General features: G+C 41.3%; 1 protein-coding gene across 1 annotated transcript in view; it reads left to right on the top strand.

Moving 5' to 3' along the window:
• LOC137645504 (huntingtin-like) overlaps positions 1-21166 on the top strand; it is a 330048-nt gene that overhangs the window by 26066 nt on the left and 282816 nt on the right. The window contains 2 exon segments of the mRNA XM_068378310.1: positions 12172-12289; positions 19623-19916. Of these exon segments, the coding sequence (XP_068234411.1) occupies positions 12172-12289; positions 19623-19916 (412 nt within the window).

Below are 21166 nucleotides of genomic sequence, written 5' to 3'. Positions count from 1 at the left end.
ATATATGTTCCGATTGTAAAGTGTAGCAATCCACTTTTTTTGGAAACCCTTAAGATTTAAGGGTTCTTTACATATATATATATATATATATATATATATATATATATATATATATATATATATATATATATATATATATATACACGTTATTGTGATATCTGTTGATTTTAATAATAACAAATCACTATTTTTGGGAACCTTTAAGAATTAAGGGTTGTTTACATTTATATATGTATTTCCTATATCTGTTCATTTGAATCATATAACATGTAACTTTCCCGGTAGTTATATGTAATTACTTGGTAAGTGTGTTCAAACATTTTTTTACAATGAAAATATCAGGGTAATATTTTATAAAAAATATTTTGTTACATTTTTATATAGCAAGAACTAGAAACGATTTTGCACTCTCATTCAAGTCCTTGGCAGTAGAGAAAGATCTATCACAACGGGCAGGACTAATTATGGTCTTTTGTGTAAGAGTTTAAAGTGCAAGTTTCAGTGCTAAATTAGTGCTGTGAATTTATTCAGCACAGTGGTCGTTTTTTCCTAGCCTTAGACCTCTTCCAAGCTCCCCAACCCCTGGGAGAAGGAATGTCGATCGGCCAAAGGAAACGAGAGGCGTTAGCTCACGAGTAGACGTCCTCTCGAGCGTTCCTGTTGACGTTCCCAAGAATGCTCGCCCTTGCCATGGGAAAGCAAAGAGCGTTGGACGTTAAGCTACTAACATTGCTGTTAGTCTTTTGCATTGCATCACATTTGCTAATAATAGCAATACTATAATGCTTACGAACCAACATAGACACGGTTTTTGTTCCAGAGCGCCAATCGGCCATGAGAACCCTCTGATGAACTGAACTCGCCGAGTGACGTAATGAAGATCATTTTAGCTCGGTGCTAAGTCTTTCAGGACGCTCGGCGCCACGTCTTTCAGGACGATCTGCGCCACGTCTTTCAGGACGATCGGCGCCTCGTCTTTCAGGACGATCGGCGCCTCGTCTTTCAGAATGCTCGGCGCCACGTCTTTCAGGACACTCGGCGCCACGTCTTTCAGGACACTCAGCGCCACGTCTTTCAGGACGATCGGCGCCACGTCTTTCAGGACGATTGGTGCCACGTCTTTCAGGACGATCGGTGCCTCTGATTTCAGGACGCTCGGCGCCCCGTATTTCAGGACGCTCGGCGCCCCGTATTTCAGGACGCTCGGCGCCTCGTCTTTCAGGACGTTCGGTGCCTCGTCTTTCAGGACGTTCGGCGCCACGTCTTACAAGATCTTTGTCAGTAGAAGACATTGGTGATCACTTTTCTCCTGTTGAATTTGAGATTCTCAGAAGGAGAAGATCCTTATTCCTTTCGTCATTCACTTGATTTAGAAACTCATGAAAGTTTTTATGATTAGTTTCCAAATTATTTTATGCCTGTTGCTCCACGTTGGCCACCCTCTGAATTTACACGTGGTCATCAATGAAGCTTTAAGGATGGTGGGAGACTGTTTAGAGTCTCAGAAGCACCAAGGAAAGACAGCTTTCTTTTTTTCCTCTGAATAACCTGGCCTCTAGATCTTGTATCTGAGGTACGAGATTATTTTTATTATTATCTCTAGCCAAGCTACAACCTTAGTTGGAAAAGTAAAATGCTTTAAGCCCAAGGGCTCCAATAAGGAAAAAACAGCCCAGTGAGGAAAGGAAATAAGGAGATGAATAAATGATGAGAATAATTTAACAATAAATCATTCTTAAAACAGCAACAACGTCATAACAACGTCTAAAACAGGTACTGTATGTCATATAGGGTGGAGGTCTAGCCACGTTATGGTCGAGAACCTTGTGGTAGCCCCACAGAGACTGTTACAGCCCCCTGGGTGGATTGCTGAGTCTCTTAAGGAATGCAGGTAAATGAGACATATAAACCTATGAAGCCAGCTTCCTTATCAGGTACAGTATTCCAGGATAGCAAGGGTGGAGGTCTAACCATGTTAAGGTCGAGGTCCTTGTGGCAGCCCCACAGAGATTTTTACAGCCCCCTGGGTGGATTGCTGAATCTCTTAAGGGATCCAGACAATGGGGCAGGATAACTTTGAGGTCCGTGCTATTCCTTTAGGATGGATGCAAAATCTTTTTCCTAGTGAAACAGACTTTGCAACATCAAATGTCTCTCTTTTTGGAGAGGGAGGCTTTTATCCAGTCCTGGATGTAACTGTTCTCCATGGAGACATCGAAATCATGAACTATTTAAAGTCTCATGTCAGCCTGGTCACAAGGCGAAGCAGTCTGACTGTTTTCGCCTTCAGGCAGTAGAGCCAGACTACATAACTTCAGGCAATCTTGGGAGAAGAGCTGAGCAGACCTTTGGTCAGTACATCTTCTGAAGGAGGATTACAATTTCCTTTCATGGGAAAACCTCCTTTAGTTTTAGCTCCAATAGATCTCTCTCACAGTTCTAGAGAAGAGTTTAAGAGGCAGGCTTTGCATTTAAACTTTTGCTAAATGTAGGAGAATATTGCACTCAAGAGACATCAGAGCCTTCCTGTATCTGGACGATTGATTTATCAGAGCTCTTTCTTACGATCTTCATGAAGGATTTTCAGATAACTTTGAACCTTTCAGAAGAATTGCATATTCCTGTCAACCAGACGAGTCTCTTCTGACACCAGGACGCTTACAGGACGTTCGGCGCCACTCCTTCCAGGACGTTCGGCGCCACTCCTTCCAGGACGTTCGGCGCCACTCCTTCCAGGACGTTCGGCGCCACGTCTTATAGGATGCTCGGCGCCACGTCTTACAGGAAGCTCGGCGCCACGTCTTACAGGAAGCTCGGCGCCACGTCTTACAGGAAGCTCGGCGCCTCGTCTTACAGGACGCTCGGCGCCTCGTCTTTCAGGACGCTCTGTGCCACGTCTTACAGGAAGCTCGGCGCCACGTCTTACAGGACGCTCGCCCTCGGCACCATGTCTTTCAGGACGCTCGGCGCCCCGTCTTTTAGGACGCTCGGCGCCCCATCTTTCAGGACGCTCGACGTTGGAGATCCTGAAGGAGGCATGACATAGAACATGAGAACCTTGGACTTTGTGGTGACACTAGTCGAATCGAATGTCGAGATGAAGGACGCCTTAGTTCCGATCTCTTTGATCACGAAAGTTTTTTATCGAGCGTCTAGCCTTAGTACAACGCGGCGACATAGGCGGTGATTTGGGTTTCCTTGACGCCAGGAGTCAGGACCTTAAATACATGTATCCTGATGAACACGTCACTACTTCCGTTAGATCTTCTGACACCATCACAAAAAAAACTTTATTTAAGGATGGTGATTCAGAGTCAAGTTTTTTCGGGCTTTTACGTATCCTCTTAGAACGGAGCAAGCCTTCTTGAAACTGCAAACTTTCTAAGATACAGAAGTGTCCAGCGAGGAAGTGGATGAGTGTGTTGGGAAACCTCTCCTCTTGGGGAGGGGGCTTTTTCCCTGGGAAGACTGATTCTTTCTTGGTGACCATTGTTATGTCACTGTTCATCCTAGTTTTCCTGGACCAGGGTTCGATTCCCGACCAGTCAGAAGCTAGGAGCTATGATCCGTATGTGTGTTATCTTTATTCTCTCCATTTCAACCTCAATCATTTTGGGACAAGGAGAAGGTCTTGAGTTGATATGCATCTCTTTTAGGATGCTATAAGAAGTTGCCTTCAGTGGTGGTTCGATCCTGTCAAACTTCCGGAAGGTCACCTCTTTGAACAGAGGATCTTAGACCTTGTGTTGTGTCTCCTCACCTCGGTTTCGGGGTGGGAGCAACACTAGACAGTTGGGAGCTTTGGGACTTTGGACAGAGGATCAGAAGAGCTTCCTCATCACCCAAAGGAACTGTTGGCAGTCCAGTTGGCTCTCAAAAAGCTTTGAAGGGTCAGTTTGGAACAAAGTGGTGCAGGTCTATGCCGATCACACCACAGAATTGGCTTTCATTGCCAAGCAAGACGGAACCCACTCGAGGTTCCTTTTCGGGACTGAGAGGAGTCTTCTCATCTGGGCTAAGGAGAAGAATGCATTCCTTCTAACAAGGTTCTTTAAAAAAGAGAAGAACCTCTGGAAGAACAGTCTCAGCTGGAGAATGGACACTCCATTGAGAAATCTGCAAGAATCTGTGGTGACCTTGGTGTCATTCTAGTATAGTCCTATTTGTGACTTAACAGACAAAGAGACTAGAATCTTACTGCTCTCCAGTGCCAGATCTCGAAGCAGTCCACATAGACGCTTTCCTATTAGTCTGGTCCAATCTGGATGTGTACGTTTTCCTCGTTTTATTTCCTTACAAGGTGACACAAAAGTTTGTGTCACACGAAGGGACCAGGTGACTTTAGTGGCCTTCTTTTGGCCCTCAAGAGGATGGTTCACAGAGATACTGGAATGGATGGTGGACTCTCCTAGAAGTCTTCCATTAAGAGTAGTTTTACTCAAACATCCTCTCTTGGAAAGTTACCCTTCTAGTCTCCAAGCTTTTCTTCTGGCTACCTTCAGCCTTTTGAAACCTCACAGGATCTAGTCGTTTTCGAAAGAGGCAGCTAAGTCTTTTACAAGTGCAATAAGAACTTCTACCATCAGGATTTATCAATCCAAGTGGGAAGCGTTAGAGAATGGTGCAGAGTCAACTCTGTTTTTCTCTTCCAGTATCTCTACAACTCAGATTGCTGACTTCCTGTTTTTACCTTCGAAGGAAGCTCATTTGTTCATCCTCTTCCATCAAGAGATACAGGTGTGTGTTAGTGACTGTTGTCAGACACAGTATCTTGGACCTTTCGATTGATAAAGTCCTACAGGAACGTCTCAACTTGTTTGAAACATCAAACAACCAGGATTCACCAGCTTGGATCCTGGACTCAATCCTGAAGTTCCTTATGAGTGACAAGCTTGAGCACTTGCTTTCATCTTCATTTTAAGGACCTCTCGTGAAAACTATTTTTTTTGTTAGTCTGGTGACATCTAAAAGAATCGGTTAATTCATACGTTTAGTAAAACGTTGGCTTTGGAGATAACGAAGCTATCTGCTCATTGGAGTTAGGCTTTCTCGCCAGGAATGACCGCCTTTCTCAACCTTGACCTAAGGCTTTTGAGTTTCCGAATTTTTCGGATATGGTTGGCGAGGAGTTGGAGAGAGTCCTGTGTCCAGTAAGAACCCTGAAGTTCTACCCAGGCAGTATGAAAGAGTTGCGAGGCAAGTCGAAAGCTCTTTGGTGCTCGATTAAGAAGCCCTCGTTATCAGATGTCAAGAATGTCCTTTCATTCTTCATCAGACTCTTATAAGAGAGGCTCATATACATTACAGTGAGACTGGCCTCAAGTTTTTAAGGTCAAGACGCATGAGGTTAGTACTGTAACAACTTGAATGACCTTCAAGCAGAATAGATTGTGGTGGAGTATTATGGACACAACCTTTTGGGGGAGTAAATCTGTGTTCACTTCACACTATTTTTATCGTGTCCAGACTCTTTATGAGGACTGCTACACTCTGGGACCATTCGTGATAGCGAGTGCAGTAGTTGGTGAAGGATCCACCACTACGTTCCCATAATCCCAATAACCTTTTCTTCTCTTGGAACTTTTATTTGTTTTTATGGTTGATTGTGGAGACTGTGTTAGTCTTCCAAAATCATTGATTTTAGTCAGGTGGTCAATTTTGTTCCTTGAAGAGTGCCCAGAACTGGTTATTGGAGGAGGTTCTGTCATAATGAGGTATATACACCGGTTTGACAGTCCCTACGAGATCTTCAGCCCCTGGGAGGATCGCTGGATCTTATAAGGCTAGCAGACATAATGAGACAGAGAATCATTGAAGTCAGCTTCCTTATCAGGTACGAACCCTTAAGTTTGTTTTAATTAACTCTTGAGAAAAATTCCAGATATACTAGCTGTCTCTAACCCTCCACCAAAGGTGTTAATCAGCTATATATATAACTACCGGGTAAGTCTTATGATTAAAAATGGTATTTTCATTATAAAAATAAATTTTTGAACATACTTACCCGGTAGTTATATATAATTAAAGTCCCACCCTCCTCCCCTCTTAAGAGACTAGAGGCATGGAATATATGAGGGTTCCTGGAATGATTCCTAGGTACTTCGCTAGGGCGGAGGGGTGGTACACCTGGCTATCCAATCGGCAATTGGCGCGAGATTCGAATTTTCTGCCGTGACGTTAGGGACGTAGGCTATATATATAACTACCGGGTAAGTATGTTCAAAAATTTATTTTATAATGAAAAGGCCATTTTAACACGATTGACAATGAAGATCTTAGATAACAAAAACAAACTACTTTGAACCAAAGAAACCATGCAGTGAAAATTCATAGTTTACACAGTGTAAAGAGCAATTTCTTATTTATCCATACAGCAACAAAAGAAATACTATTTTTCTTCTTTTAAGAAAAGTAAAATTGATTTTTACTGGAAGCTTTAACACGAAAACATTTTACTCAACTAGTTACTTTCTTTAATCAAAACTAGTGTTCGTTTTCCTTCAACATTACGTAAAGTAAATGGAATAAAACTTTGTTATTCTACACACTTTTACAAAATCTTACAACATAATCGTTAATCCGTTAATCATAAAACTACAGATTTTGTAAATCGTTATTTAACTTGAAAGTGTGGATCGCCTTGTGTCCTTCGTCCTACAGTTGCTGTCTGTGACCTCTTTCAATTTTTGCGATTGTCCTTAGCCTTCGTGGGCGTGCCATGTCTGTCAAGGGGCCTGCTGCTGTTGATTCAAAGATAAAGTCCTCCATTGTTTGGGGGTTTAGGAGTGCCTAAACTGCTGCTAATGATCAGCTGATAGGACCCCATATAAGGATCCTAGCATGCCATCTCAATTGGCGAGTTTAAATGCTGTTGCTTCCGCAATGGTAAACTGAACAAATCTGCAATTGTTGGTGTACCGTCTTTATTTCCCACTGAAACATTATCGTGTCATCCTCTCGTGGGTTTGTGTGTTACCTCACAAATGTTTCCTTCCTCGGGCATCGTCTGTTTCAGCCTACCCATCTCAGCGGAAGGGCACTAATGTCTCTTCCCTGCTAGTCATCCGTGGGTGAGTGGTTAACGCAACCCCTCCTGGCTGCTACTTTTCTTGACATCATCGTCAGGATTTTCATCTTAATTTTCTAAGGACATCCATTCGTCCTTTATCTTCTTTCATTATGCTTTATTCACTGGCTTTTCCTCTGAGTTTTTTCTCTCCTCTTCTCTTGAGATGTCTATTTCTTTCTTCTTGTGTGTCATTCTTTTTTCTTATTTCATCATTGTTCATAACTAAAGTCAATTTTTGGTAGCTGCGGCACTCGGTCTTTTGCTCATTATTACACTTATTTTTAATATTCTTTATCCCATCGTAAGGCCACCAATTTGTCATAGTGTGACAATTAATAAATGATGAGAGGCGGTGAATTAGATGACTTTCACATCGTAAGAGAATTTATTGTCTAAGTTAATTTTTACAGAAACATGAGCAAAAATATTCTTCAAAGTGAATAAATTAATCTTGTTAATGACATAGTCAATAGAACTTCAAATCTTGGCTATTACATAACAGAAGATTTATAAGTCTTGGTGACTTTTAAATTATTGGAACAGTTTAATGTCAATTGATCATAATGGAAGATAACAATGAATCACTTGTAAATTAAAGACATACTCTGGGAGAATGGACTTTGAGCGAGTTACTGTTAATCTTCTTCCATCAGTAGAATAGCAGTTTATCTCAGGTCTCAAATCTGACGTATTAACTAAACATTACAATCTTAATTTTGATCTAAGTTGAGCAATAGGGAGGGACACACATGTTACTTGTCTCATGTTATAAGTCTAAGGCAAACATTACTCCTAAGATCGCAACCTAGTGGAGTGTCGTTTGGGCGTACTGATCGCCCAGTGGTGACGAGGGCACGCAGCCATGTTCTGCGCCCATTTCCCCACATTCTGTTTCCAAGGGTGAGTTTTTATGGCACCTATCTCTATGGGAATCCAGTGCTTCCTCCAGGAGGTAGGTGGTAGCCTTTTACTTTGTGACATCTGTGATCTAGGTTGCTCCACCTGAAATCCCCCAGTGCTTTTCCAACCTCCCTCATGCTTTGACCTGAGAAGTAAAAGAATGATAACAGTTTACATTCAACATACATGGTACAACTCTTTTTCTTCAGACCCAGTGGGTTGTGATAGAATTTAATTTAAACTGATTTCCACAATACCCAGGAATCATGGAGATGAGGTCATAGGTCAGCAACCATCGCCCTACCTCCTGTGACTTAAATTAACCCAGTTAACGGCAGTTTGGCATTTGTCTAAATTCCTATGAATTATTTATTTTAACCCCTTATACGTGACACCCTTGAGCAAAGAATTGTTTGCTATAGCTCAATGTTGTCAGGTGTATGAGGACAGAGGAGTTGGTGGAAGGAATATGGAAGGAGATCAACACCTATAAGGAGGAATGGCTGCCCGGCCATCCCTCACTTATCATGGCCATATACCCTAGTGGACAAGGGCAGGAACAACTCCTCTCCACAATATTTAGTATTCAAATATGTTCATGTATTAGAGAATACTGTCTAGTTAATAAATTATGAATTTTAATTAACAATCAACTACATGGTTATCTTGGTTATAACACAGCTGAATAACCAGATGAATCCTGCATCTACTTTAACCTCACCAAGGCTAAAACTACTCAGCAACAATTAAAGACACTCAGTTTGAGATTCCTCTAACATTTACGGCAGTTAACTAATTGCAGTTACTTATAGGTTTAATCATATTAAACAAATGTAAAATAGCTAAACAAAGCCTTATAAGGCTATGGTAGTGTTAACCGTATTTATAGATGCCATAAAGCTAGTTTTCTTTCTCATTTGCTAACTACTGTAGCTGTATATAATTGAAACTTTCTATGAGGGGCATGACATACTGTAGTTATGAAGCCATAGCAGATAAATTTCAGCAACTGAGGTGCTATGTTGAGTTCTAATGGGCCTGAACTCCAGGGTCTCCCTTTTACGCACTTGAGTCCTAGCTTTGCTCATGGATACACTGACCTTAGAGCAAGGGAGACTATTTCTTTGGCATTTTTGTCGTATTGGATTCCCTGTTGGAGGCCATATAACATTTTAACATTAAAAATGCATTGATACTAAGAGTCTGCCTTATTGGTTTACTATTCCTTCTTAAACATCTTTATTTGGAATTGGAGGGTATAGTGTGTTGAAAAAAAATTTCATTTCTGTTTTAAGGTCAAGAAGCTCAAAGCTTCTTAGATATTAGTTTAATAACTGACAGGTAAGTACAGCATGTAAAAAAATCACCATCAAAATTCTGTTTATTGTCTGTAAAATCAGAGCATATGGTTGATTGACCTGTCATAGTACCGAATAAAAAAGTTGATAAAAATTAGGATTTTGTAGTGAGAGACTGGTATATATGTGTGTTGAGCAAGAGATGGTGATAAGTTCTAGTTTTTTTCAAAAAGAAAGGTAAAAGCAAGTATACATGGATAAAAGTGGCAAATGGAAGAGTGTTAGAAAGGGCATTAATGGATTAACTAAAAGAATGTTTGGAAGATTGAAAGACGTACACGTGTTTAGGGGTATGGCTAACGGTATGTCTGATAATTTTTTGGTGGAAGGAAAATTAGTTGTAGCAAAAGAGTGGGGAAATAGAGTAGGTGGATATAAAAGGGAGCTAGTAAAGGTTGAAGAGCTAATAAAACTGGAGGTAAAAAGTATTTATCAAGAAAGGTTGAAAATGGCATATGGCGCAGTGAAAGTAAGAGAAACTGGTAATTTAGAGGAGGAGTGGAGGTTAGTAAAAGAAAATTTTGTTGGAATTGCAAATGATGTATGTGGCAAGAAGTTTGTTGGAGGCAGCATGAGGAAGGGCAGTGAATGGTGAAATGAAGGAGTGAAGGTAAAAGTGGAAGAGAAAAAGAGGGCTTTTGAAGAATGGCTGCAGAGTAATAGTGTAGAGAAGTATGAAAGATATAGAGAGAAAAATGTAGAAGTAAAGCGCAAGGTAAGTGAGGCAAAGAGGGCAGCTAACCTGAGATGGGGTCAGGGATTGGGTCATTCATATGAAGAGAATAAGAAGTTTTGGAAAGGAGTGAAGAGAGTAAGGAAGACTGGTTCAAGAATTGAAGAGACAGTGAAAGATGGAAATGGAAGGTTGTTAAAAGGAGAGGAGGCCAGGAAAAGGTGGGCGGAATATTTTGCAAGCTTACCGAATGTTGAGGATAATAGGGAGGCAGATATAATTGCTGTTGCAGGTCTTGAGGTGCCGGTGATGGGAGATGAGAATGAGAGAGAGATTACAAGAGAGGAAGTGAGGAGAGCACTAGATGAAACGAGAGTAGGAAAAGCATCTGGTATGGAGGATGTGAGAGCTGAGATGTTGAAGGAAGAGGGTGTGACTTTACTTGAATGGTTGGTGAGATTGTTTAATGTGTGTTTTGTGTTGTCAATGGTACCAGTAGATTGGGTTTGTGTGTGTATTGTACCACTATATAAGGGTAAGGGAGATGTGCATGAGTGTTGTAATTCAAGGGGTATTAGTTTGTTGAGTTTAGTAGGAAAAGTGTATGGTAGAGTACTGTACTGATTAATAGGATTAAGGATAAAACAGAGAATGCAATCTTAGAAGTACAGGGTGGTTATGAATCAGATTTTTACAGTTAGGTAGATAAGTATGCGAGAAATGTTTAGCAAAAGGTAAGGTGGTGTATGTTGCGTTTATGGATCTGGAGAAAGCGTTTGATAGAGTTGATAGGGAAGCAATGTGGAATGTGATGAGGTTATATGGAGTTGGTGGAAGGTTGTTGCAAGCAGTGAAAAGATTCTACAAAGGTAGTAAAGCATGTGTTAGGACAGGAAATGAAGTGAGCAATTGGTTTCCAGTGAGAGTGGGCCTGAGACAGGGATGTGTGATGTCGCCGTGGTTGGTTAACTTGCATGTTGATGGAGTGGTGAGAGAGGTGAATGCTTGAGTGCTTGGACGAGGATTGAAACTGGTAGACGAAAATGATCATGAATGGGAGATAAATCAGTTGTTGTTTGCGGATGATACTGTACTGGTTGTGGGCGCAGAAGAGAAGCTTGGCCGATCAGTGACAGAATTTGGAAGGGTGTGTGAAAGAAGGAAGTTGAGAGTTAATGTGGGTAAGAGTAAGGTTATGAGTTGTACGAGAAGGGAAAGTGGTGCAAGGTTGAATGTCATGTTGAATGGAGAGTTACTTGATGAGGTGGTTCAGTTTAAGTACTTGGGGTCTGTTGTTGCAACAAATGGTGGAGTGGAAGCAGATGTACATCAGAGAGTGAATGAAGGATGCAAAGTGTTGGGGGCAGTTAAGGGAGTAGTAAACAATAGAGGGTTGGGCATGAATGTAAAGAGAGTTCTGTATGAGCAAGTGATTGTTCCAACTGTGATGTATGGATCGGAGTTATGGGGAATGAAAGTGATGGAGAGACAGAAATTGAATGTGTTTGAGATGAAGTGTCTAAGGAGTATGGCTGGTGTATCTCGAGTCGATAGGGTTAGGAATGAAGTAGTGATGGTGGGAACGGGTGTAAGAAATGAGTTAGCAGGTAGAGTTTATATGAATGAGTTGAGGTGGTTTGGAATGAATGCAAGAATTGATGGGAGAAGTACAAGAGGAAGGCCAAGATTTGGGTGGATGGATGGAGTGAAGGAAGCTCTGGGTGATAGGAGGATAGATGTGAGAGAGGCAAGAGAGCATGCTAGAAATAGGAATGAATGGCGAGCGATTGTGACGCAGTTCCGGTAGGCCCTGCTGCTTCCTCCGGTGCCTTGGTGACCGCATAGGTAGCAGCAGTAGGAGATTTAGTGTCATGAAGCTTCATCTGTGGTGGATAACGGGGAAGGGTGGGCTGTGGCACCCTAGCAGTACCAGCCGAACTGGGTTGAGTCCCTTGTCAGGTTGGGAGGAATGTAGAGAGGAGAGGTCACCTGTTTTTTTTCTTTTGTTTGAGGTTGGCTACCCCCAAAATTGGGGGAATTGCCTTGGTATATGTATGATGATTTTTTAGTATTCTTCATGTAATCCCCTAGTCAAAAAGATGCTATTGGTTTAATAAAGAAAGGCTATCATCCCAGAATGTCACCTAATAATGCAATGAATTTATTACCAGACTCTGCTGCAAAGTCCTCCATTACCACTCCTTGTGACTCTAACTTCAATGGAAGGCATCACAAGATCGCGTATTCATGCTGATCCCAGAACCAGTAATTTGTCATCCAGGGCTCCTAGTAAGTAATTTTTGTTATAGCCATTATTAATTCTTTTCAATGTTTTAGGCTTTACTGCTGTATGTTCTGTATATTTTTAGTTGTGCTGTACAGTTTAAGTGCTAATTTTGTAATGGTTCAACAATTTTCAAGCTTGAGTATGTCTTTAAGAGATAGACCTCTAATTCCTATATGGAATGTGAAGATGATGTTCAAATGACATTAAATAAGGTTGTTGAAGTACATAAACTGTATACACTGTATACATTATTGACAACCCTTTGTTTTAATAATCTCAAGTACATACTACGATTGTTAAAAGATTTAATAATTCCAACACAAATACAAATGTTCGTTCTTTACGTAGGAGAAATCGGTGGAAGCTATACGGCTATAAAAATTTTTAACGAGGTAACAAATATTCTGATGGGGTACCAGTGGTAGTGAGGGGAGGCATTTGGACCCCCCCCCCACTCATTCCTTCTTCACTTTGATCTCAGCCATGGTTGAAGACAGATGTCTCCATCCACCTTTGCTGGCGTTGGCAAGATTAAACTTTCCCTCTTAGTTTTATTCCCGTTATGACGCATTAGTGTCTCAGGGAAATTGTCCTTGAGTTGGAGACTTGATTAATATCATGGCTTCCTTAACTCTTTAGGTTAGCTAAGGGTGAGCACTTGTCGGCCCAGGGGCTCACCTTTATCTACTTGGAGTTAGACTTCCCTGAAGTCTTCGGACCAGAGGACCTCTATGAGCAAGTCTGTTTCCATCCATGGACAGTAGCTTCCTAGCAAGTAATATTGATTCAATGGTTTCATCCTCACTTATTGGAAATGGTCACTTTGCATTCTGATTACCTTACTTGGTCAGTGATCAAATAGCTTAAAGCAATTTAGGTGGTTTGCTTCATAAGCTCCCTCTCGGCACCATCAGCGCACTCAAGGGGAATCTAGCTTTTGCCTTGGGAGATATGCCTTCCTTTTTCTTCCTTTGAGCTCACCAACCTTTTGGGGTTGGTTCTTCGGTGGACGCAGCCACTACAGCAAACTACAGTCTTAGCCTGGTAGTTTATCTATCCAGGTGGCTCAGAAGCGTCATCACGTTTCCGACGCAAGAGTGCTCTAGCGTTTTGAATCTTCTAGGAGATCTTGACAGCTGACATAGTGAGATTGATCAAGCTCTTCTGAGCCTGTGCACTTGAACCAGGCTTGCACATCTGTGGCAGATTGCAGTCCTTTGTGGGCTTTCTATTCTGTTTTGCACATTCAGCATCCACCTAAGGTGATCGCAGAGTGTTGCTGCTCAATGCTCAAGATGATTGCTTGGCTTATCCTAGCTCTTGCTCTCTCTTGAATGCTCCTTGAGATAGTGACTGTCTGTTTGGGCCCCTAATATGTTTGAGACAATTAGAAATCTAGAATAAGTGATTTTAACGCACAGCTAGGGCTCTGGCATCACTGTAAACGTAAGAGCTCAAGAGTAGATTTTCTTATCAAGAAACCTTTGTACCTGCTATGGCTAAGGGTAGAATAGACTCTTTAGTTATGGTAAGCAGCTCTTCTAGGAGGATACTCCAAAATCAAAGCATTGTTCTCTTATCTTGGGTAGTGCCATAGCCTCTGTACTATGGTCTTCCACTGTCTTGGGTTGGAGTTCTCTTGCTGGAGGGTACACTCGAGCATGCTATTCTATCTTTTATTTTTTTTATTTTTTTTTCTTCCTCTTGTTTTTTGAAATGGTGTATTGGGCAGGCTTAATCGAAGGGTCATGAATGCCTGGTGGTTTATCAAGAGGTTGTTTTTCCTTTCTGTTTATTTTTCTTTTCCTTTTCAAAACCACCCTTACTGTCCTTCCTTCAGTTGAAGTGGCTATCCTGGAGGGTATCAGCTCCGTCACGTTGACCAGTTTTTCTGACTTTTTTTCCATGTTTATGGGCTTGATCAATCACTTTATTTATATTTCCTTAAAACAGTTTGTTTTTTATTATCATTCTTGTTAATTTAGTTGTTAAGTATTATGTATCAGTTTTATTACCATTCATTCTTATGCAGTCTGGAGATGTTGAGAGAAATCCGGGATCAGTACGTCCTAGATTCCGTCAATGTCGTGTACTGTATTGCAATATTCGTGGTCTTCCTGCAAATATTGAAGACCTCACAGTTAGGTCAGGACAGTTTGTGGTCAGAAACTTTGGTTTCTAGCATGAAGCATTCATCTGAGCTCCTTATAACTGGTTTTCAAAGGCCAATAATTTTGAAATGGTATGCCATTCCTAGGGCCAGGGAAATTGCGGTCTATATTAGGACTGAGTATCCTGCTTTTCATAAGTCTTACTATGAATGTGGATGTCATGAGATTCAGGTAATAAAAGTTTGTGGCAGGCATAACAACTTTTATTTGTGTTCGATCTACCGTAATCCAGACATGGATGATGCTATCTTTGATTGTCTTCTGACTATTATGGCTATGATATAAGAAGATGATAGGAAGGGCTCTTTTGTCTTTGTTTGTGATTTCAATGCTCACCATAGGGAATGGTTAAATTCTGTTTCTCTTACTGTTCACCATGGCTTAAGAGCTTTAGACTTTGCCTCTGAATCAGACTGTGAGCAAATCATAAGTGAAGCTACTCACAAGTCTGGTAACTGCTTGGACCTCGCATACACCGACTCCCCTGGTGTTATAACAAGTAAGGTTGATTCTCCAGTTGGGACATCTGATCATGCCTTGGTTTCATTAGTAGTGAAGACTGAGCAGCCTGTCCCTGATGTATCATACTCATGTAAGATTTATATGACATCTCAGCCGACTGGAATTAGATTTTGAGTGATCATTTGGGCTTGAATTGGTCACCATTGTATAGTAGTGTTGATCCTGTTGTCTGTTTGAATGAAAATCTAGTCAACATAATTGATAGGCGTATTCCTTCTTTTTGTGCTAAGATACCGAGTGAAGGACAAACCCTGGTTCAATGATGATTGTAGACATGCTTATTTGGAAAGCAGGAGGCCTATCATGTTTGAAAGCGTAACAGATTAGATTTGACTTGGAATAAGTATACTCGGCTTAGAGCTTTTGCTCAGAGAGTTTATGCTTTAAATGAAAAGGAATACAATTCAACCAAACCATAAAAGAAATAGGGTTAGTTAGTGGACTAAAGGTAAATGAATCCCAACACAATACAACCTTAAGCAGGTACTCAGGTTTGTACTGCATTATTATAGGAAATGCATTTTCTTCCCAAGGGTTATAACAGACAGGGCACCGATATAGTAGTTGCACTTAAACACATTCTCAGAGCCTCCTAGCCTTTGGAATGTCATCCTGTCATGGTTGACCTGGAGGCCGAGACTTTGTTGCCCTCCCATATCAGCTTAGTCTATTGATGGAGACTGACTCTGGACCAAAGGAGGTTGGTCTTACACCTTGAGCAGCAGCAGATATTCTATAAGATGTTCTGCTGGGCAGTGCTCACGAGAGTGCTATCGCACCATGCTTTCTTCTTGGGCTTGCAGTGATGGATTACGGCACCAAAGATGAAAGGTATCCCCTCCTGAGAGTATTGCTTGAAAGATGCAATCCCTCTTGATTCAAGATCTCATCACAATCCAGGCTCAGAGCGAGCCTGGATTGTGTTGCCAAAGGTGAAAGCTATCTTTTTACCTGCAAGGGTTATTTGAAATAAGCAATCTCTCAATACCTCGGAGCAAGTGTGCTTGCTCAACACAAATTTAGACATTCGTATCCTCACCCCTCTGAGTTCGCCAACCCTTCGGGTACCGTTGCCAGTCACCCTCGCAAGCAGGTTGCTCAGTAAGCATCATTGCCCCTTGTTAGAGACTTCATGAATTTTCAACATGCGCAGTTACATATGCTGACTCTGTCTCACTAGGTAGAGCGAGAGAGATAGGTTAGCGCACCTGTCAAGGGTAGGGCACCTGTGGCTTGTCGCGATCCTAACATATTTCTCTAGCTCTGCAGAGCTAAGAGAGCAGAGCTCTCTGGAGTTGAGCTCGCAGTTAATCACATAGTCTGCCTCCTACTGAGTTATTCGTCACTGTAGTCTCCCGAGATTCCATGACTCTACAGGGCCTCAAGTGTTCATGTGAGTGTTTACCCAAGTTTACCTTGGTCGCATGCTAACGGTATTCGTCTTCTCTGCTATCTAGTGGACTGGCTAGGCCTGGCATACTTAGTGGAGACCCTTTTCTAACATCGAGCTATGTTTCTTGACATGTGCTGCAACTTTGGATTTGTGGTAAACTTGGAGAAGTCTTCTTTGGAACCAAGCAGAGCCTGTTATATCTTGTAAGGCAGATGGACCAGGGGGGTGGGGGGGGGGGGAGTCTTTCCGTCACGGGAAGAATGGCAAGATTCAAAGGACTGGCTCAATAGTTCCTGATGCAAAGTTTGTTACCAGCCCAGGCGTGGATCCGTGGCAGTGCCTACTTGGTCACCTGGCCTCGGTAGAGCGTTCAGTGTCCAACGGTCGTCCTTACAGGCAGTCACTTCATTGGCAGCTGAAGACCTTTGAGTCTCAGGGTAGGGATTCTCCCAGAGTGCTCATTCCGGGGGTATCATAGAGAAGGAAAGATCTGAATATGGGGATCCTGGATTTGAATCTTCTCAGAAGAGAGGATCTTGTTTCTCCCACTCCCATTTTAATGCTATTCATGGAAGCATAAAAACTAATGGGGTGACACTCACCTCCCACAGCACATGGCCTCTGGGCTTTGGACCAAGCCAGATCAGCAATGCCACATAAACCACTTAAGTTGAAAGCAATGTACCTTGCTCTTCAATGTTTCCAACAGCTCTGTTAGTGTTATTCGGTAGTGTTGATGAATAACAACATGACAGTACTGGGATATCTAAACAAGTAGGGAGGTACTATTCCACAGGAGCTTTGCCAATTAGTCATCAAAATCCTGCAATCCTGCAAGGGAGAGAGGGCAATGTGATCTCCCTGTCAGCCTGGTTCACTCCTGGCAAATAGAATATCTTGCCAGACAATCTGTGGAGGTAGACTTGAATAACTGGTTCCGAGGGGTCTTTGGACCCTCGGATAGCAATTATGGATACATATTTGTGAGGTTCACAGATAATAGATCTGTTCTTGGCATTCCTCAGCTGGACATTTCTGGTGTACTGCTAGCCAGTACTGGACCCATAGGTAACACTTCTGGCCACCATCCAACTTTCATGGGCCAATTTTCCCATTCTGCCTAATGAGGAAACTCCTCAACAGGGTAAGATCTGCAACCAACCTATCAATGATGTGGAGAGCCTCATAATAGCAATATGCAGTATAGTGACCTTTTTCTGCTGCTGGTAGAGGTTCCAAAGAAGCTTCTTTCTCTTTACGGCTTGCTGCACCAACCACATGCTCAGTTTTGCTATCAAATGGTGGAATTGCTATGTCTTTGCGTCTAGAGAGTATCCAGTATCTCCTAAAAGAGAGAGGGTTTCCCCATCCAGTGGCAAAACTGATATCTGGTTACCTCAGGAGGGCTTCAACCTCTGTCTGCCAGGCAGAGTAGGGGATCTTTTGTGGTTAACTGTCATGGTAGGCGTCTCCACTTGCAACCACTAAACCCCTAATAATGGAGTTCTTACCTTTTCTCCGTGAGGAGAGCTTGGCTTAGGTTTGGTGGCAAAGGCTTTAGGCTGAAAGGGGTTAATATTTCGTCTTCAGTAGAGCTGTTCATGTTCATCCAGAAAATTATTTCTACTCTTTAATCTCTACTAAGAGGGTTAGCAAGGGCATGGTCTTCCCATGATATTACCTGTTTTATGGGAGGGAGCAAGTTACTGTCAGTTTTGTCACTTAGTTAGTTGCCAAGACTCAAATTCCGAACCAATGATCCTGATCGCCTGCCTATGTGTTCTTTAAGAGTGCATAGGCACCACGTAAACAATCTTGAGGATCTCACCACCAGATCAAGCACTTGCTTGTCAGCATGGGCAGAGTCAAGAAGAGGGTGATGAGAAACACCTCCTCATGGTTCAGGTAGGTCATCAACCCTACCATTAATCCTTCCCCTCTTTGATAGTAGGGGGTATGGCATGACGTCAGGGGCATAAGCATCTCCCTAGCATTCAAGAAGAACTTCACTGTGATGCAGGTACTATAAGTGTGTGTTAGGAAGGGACTATCTACCTTCATTATCCACGACCTGCAAGACTTAACACACAGGTCCCGAGATGTTTTCAATAGTCCTTTTGGTAGCTGCACAGCAAATGTTATAGCTACTTTAGCTCCTCACAGGACTATTAGGAGTTGTTTTAGGGTAGAGGTTACAGTGTTAGTCTGGGATGAATGAAAAGGATATGACTGGCCTTTTCTTCATCTTCTCCTCTCTTGAGGCACAGCATCCAAAGACCCTGTCAGCTGGATCTCTTTGACTGTGGCTAGGTGGTGTGTTAATTGTAGCTAGAATATATGTTTATGCTTTATATTCCATGTTATGTCCCTAATCCTCTTACTGAGGGGAGTTGGGACATCTGGTCTTCAATGTGTATATTCACAAACCAGTTGATTATACATAACACTTTCCCATGGGCTGTTAACCAGCTGGTATTAACAAGTTACTAGTTTGCAAGGTATCTGGATGTTCATCCCTTGCATTATTATGCTTAGATGTAGTGATCCCAGGTCAAAAGTTTCAGGCTGATAAACGTAGTTCTACCCGCCTTATGGTGAGTCTCTTATGTAAAGAACAAAGGTTTGTATTTTTGTTGGAACAAATAACAAATTTGGAAGTAATTTGTATTTTTCCTAACTATACAAAGCCGAGTTCTTTATACATACTTTACCAGCCATCACCTACCCCAAGGTAAAGTCCCAGCAGCGATCAAAGTAAAGAAGGTATGGGTGAGGCAGGGGCCAGTACTTCTCGCTACCACGGGTAACAACTGGAACGGTTGTTGATGCCTTATTAAAAGTTTTTATAGCCGTATGCTAGCTTGCACTGATTCTTTCTCCTACATAAAAACCTTAAGTTTTTATAGATAGGAAAAATACAAATTACTTTCAAATTTGTCATTTTTGTAGCACTTACAATTTAATATAAGCAAATAATTTTTCATTGACATTTTACACTTAAAAGTTCCTTCTTGAATTTTGTTGGTGAGTCATGTTAATTTATAAACTAGAATTTTTGGGGGAATCAATTCATGATTTTGCCAGTACCACTTAGTTATAGTGTGGGATAAGAAAGAATGATAGGTTTATTAAAGTTAAGCCCCCATGAAAAGCAAGAACTTATTTATTACTTCATCATCAACCTTCTGTCATTGCCTCTGCAAATAATTTATGAAACATTCCTTATTTCCTATTGTTTTTACTTTTCAGGTCAGATAAGCATTGCACCTTCCCTTTTTGAAGAAGACAGTCCTCTTCTAGATTTTGAGGGAGTGGGTGGTAGAACTAGTATTGATCTCGATACCCCAGATGGCAGGGTTGATTTAGAAGAGGGACTAAAGGAAGAAGATGACAAAGGGGGAGGAGGGGGTGGAGGAGGAGGAGGCGAAGGAGTAGGTGGCTGTAATGATGGTGAAGGGAAACTAGAAGATGTCGAAGGTGCAGAAAATGAGGAAGAAAATGATAGTGATCTGTATGCCAGCATTGAGATTGGAAAAGTGACAGGTAAGTGTCATAAAAGATTTTTTTTTTTGGGGGTGGGTTAATGTGCTGTGTTGTTTCAAAAGAATTACCTGTAAAATGCCAGGTCAGGCAATCCAATATGACATAAATTACCAAAGAAATATTGCCTCCCCTGCTTTAGGGCCAGTTTTTTAATGTGCAAAGCATGGACCCATTGTGTATAAGGGAGACCCTCAAGTTCAGGCTCTATTGAACGCCTCATAGCACCTCCATTGCTGAAATCATCTGGCAATCGAGAACCAATTACTAAACTGGAGACAATGATACTCGCACACTAACTTGCACTAAGCCAATGTCTTTCTTCCTGTCGCCAAGTTGTCACATCGTTCCTTCCTCAGCTCCAGGAAGTGAGAAGACATCTAATGTTATATGAAATAACAGTAATCAAGTTAAGATTTAGATATTGATTTATTTTGCCTGTGTATGTGATCAGTAGTGTATGGTATATGAGGCCATTTCCTCCCAGTTATTGTAACAGCTTTGAGGTGTTTTAAGGTTTTGTAGCTTGTCACTTGTCCCAGTTTTATAATTGTTTAACTCCATTTCATTTAATTATTAACTTTCTGAAGTTTGGTTTCTTACTGTATAATTTTCAACTAACATAGAGTATTATATTTCACAGTTGCTGACATTTAATGCCTTTTGGCTTTGGCTTTCACATTGGCTGGTAGTGTTTACATACAGTAATTCTCAAAATGTTATGTTTTTAGTCGGACCTATGTAGCTGACCCCATTTGAATGACGTTTAGACTAGCGTAGCCTAATTTTTTCTAGCATGTACTGGCCTACTATATGGAAATTTACTCTAATATTGATTAGTCATTCCACAGCTTTTATTTTCATAGCTTTTGGTAGTTAGCTGCTTAAAGATATCTCAACCAATGAGCATTATACCTGAGTAGACTAAATTTTAATGTTATAAGGTATACACAACTTTAGTCAAATTTTCTTAGTTAGGTTAGGTAGGGTAGTGGAAATAATTGATTTCCAAAGCCTTTACAGTCATGCATCAGCTATTGTGGTTGTTCCATTCCAGGACCCTCATGGCAACTAAAAAACCACAAAGTAGATACAGAAATCATTATACTTTTTCATTCTTTAAAATATTCTGTATTCTTTATTTTCATTATAAAGTTAACCTTTTACACTCTTGAAACATGTTTTAAGCTTAAATTTACTTTTACTGTAGCCACATCCTTACATATACATAAATGAAAAACTTAAATATATAC

This window comes from Palaemon carinicauda, chromosome 8, assembly GCF_036898095.1.
Source record: "Palaemon carinicauda isolate YSFRI2023 chromosome 8, ASM3689809v2, whole genome shotgun sequence".
Lineage (NCBI taxonomy): Eukaryota > Metazoa > Arthropoda > Malacostraca > Decapoda > Palaemonidae > Palaemon > Palaemon carinicauda.
The sequence above is the reverse complement of the archived record's forward strand: the minus strand, read 5'-3'. Positions and strand labels throughout refer to the sequence as shown.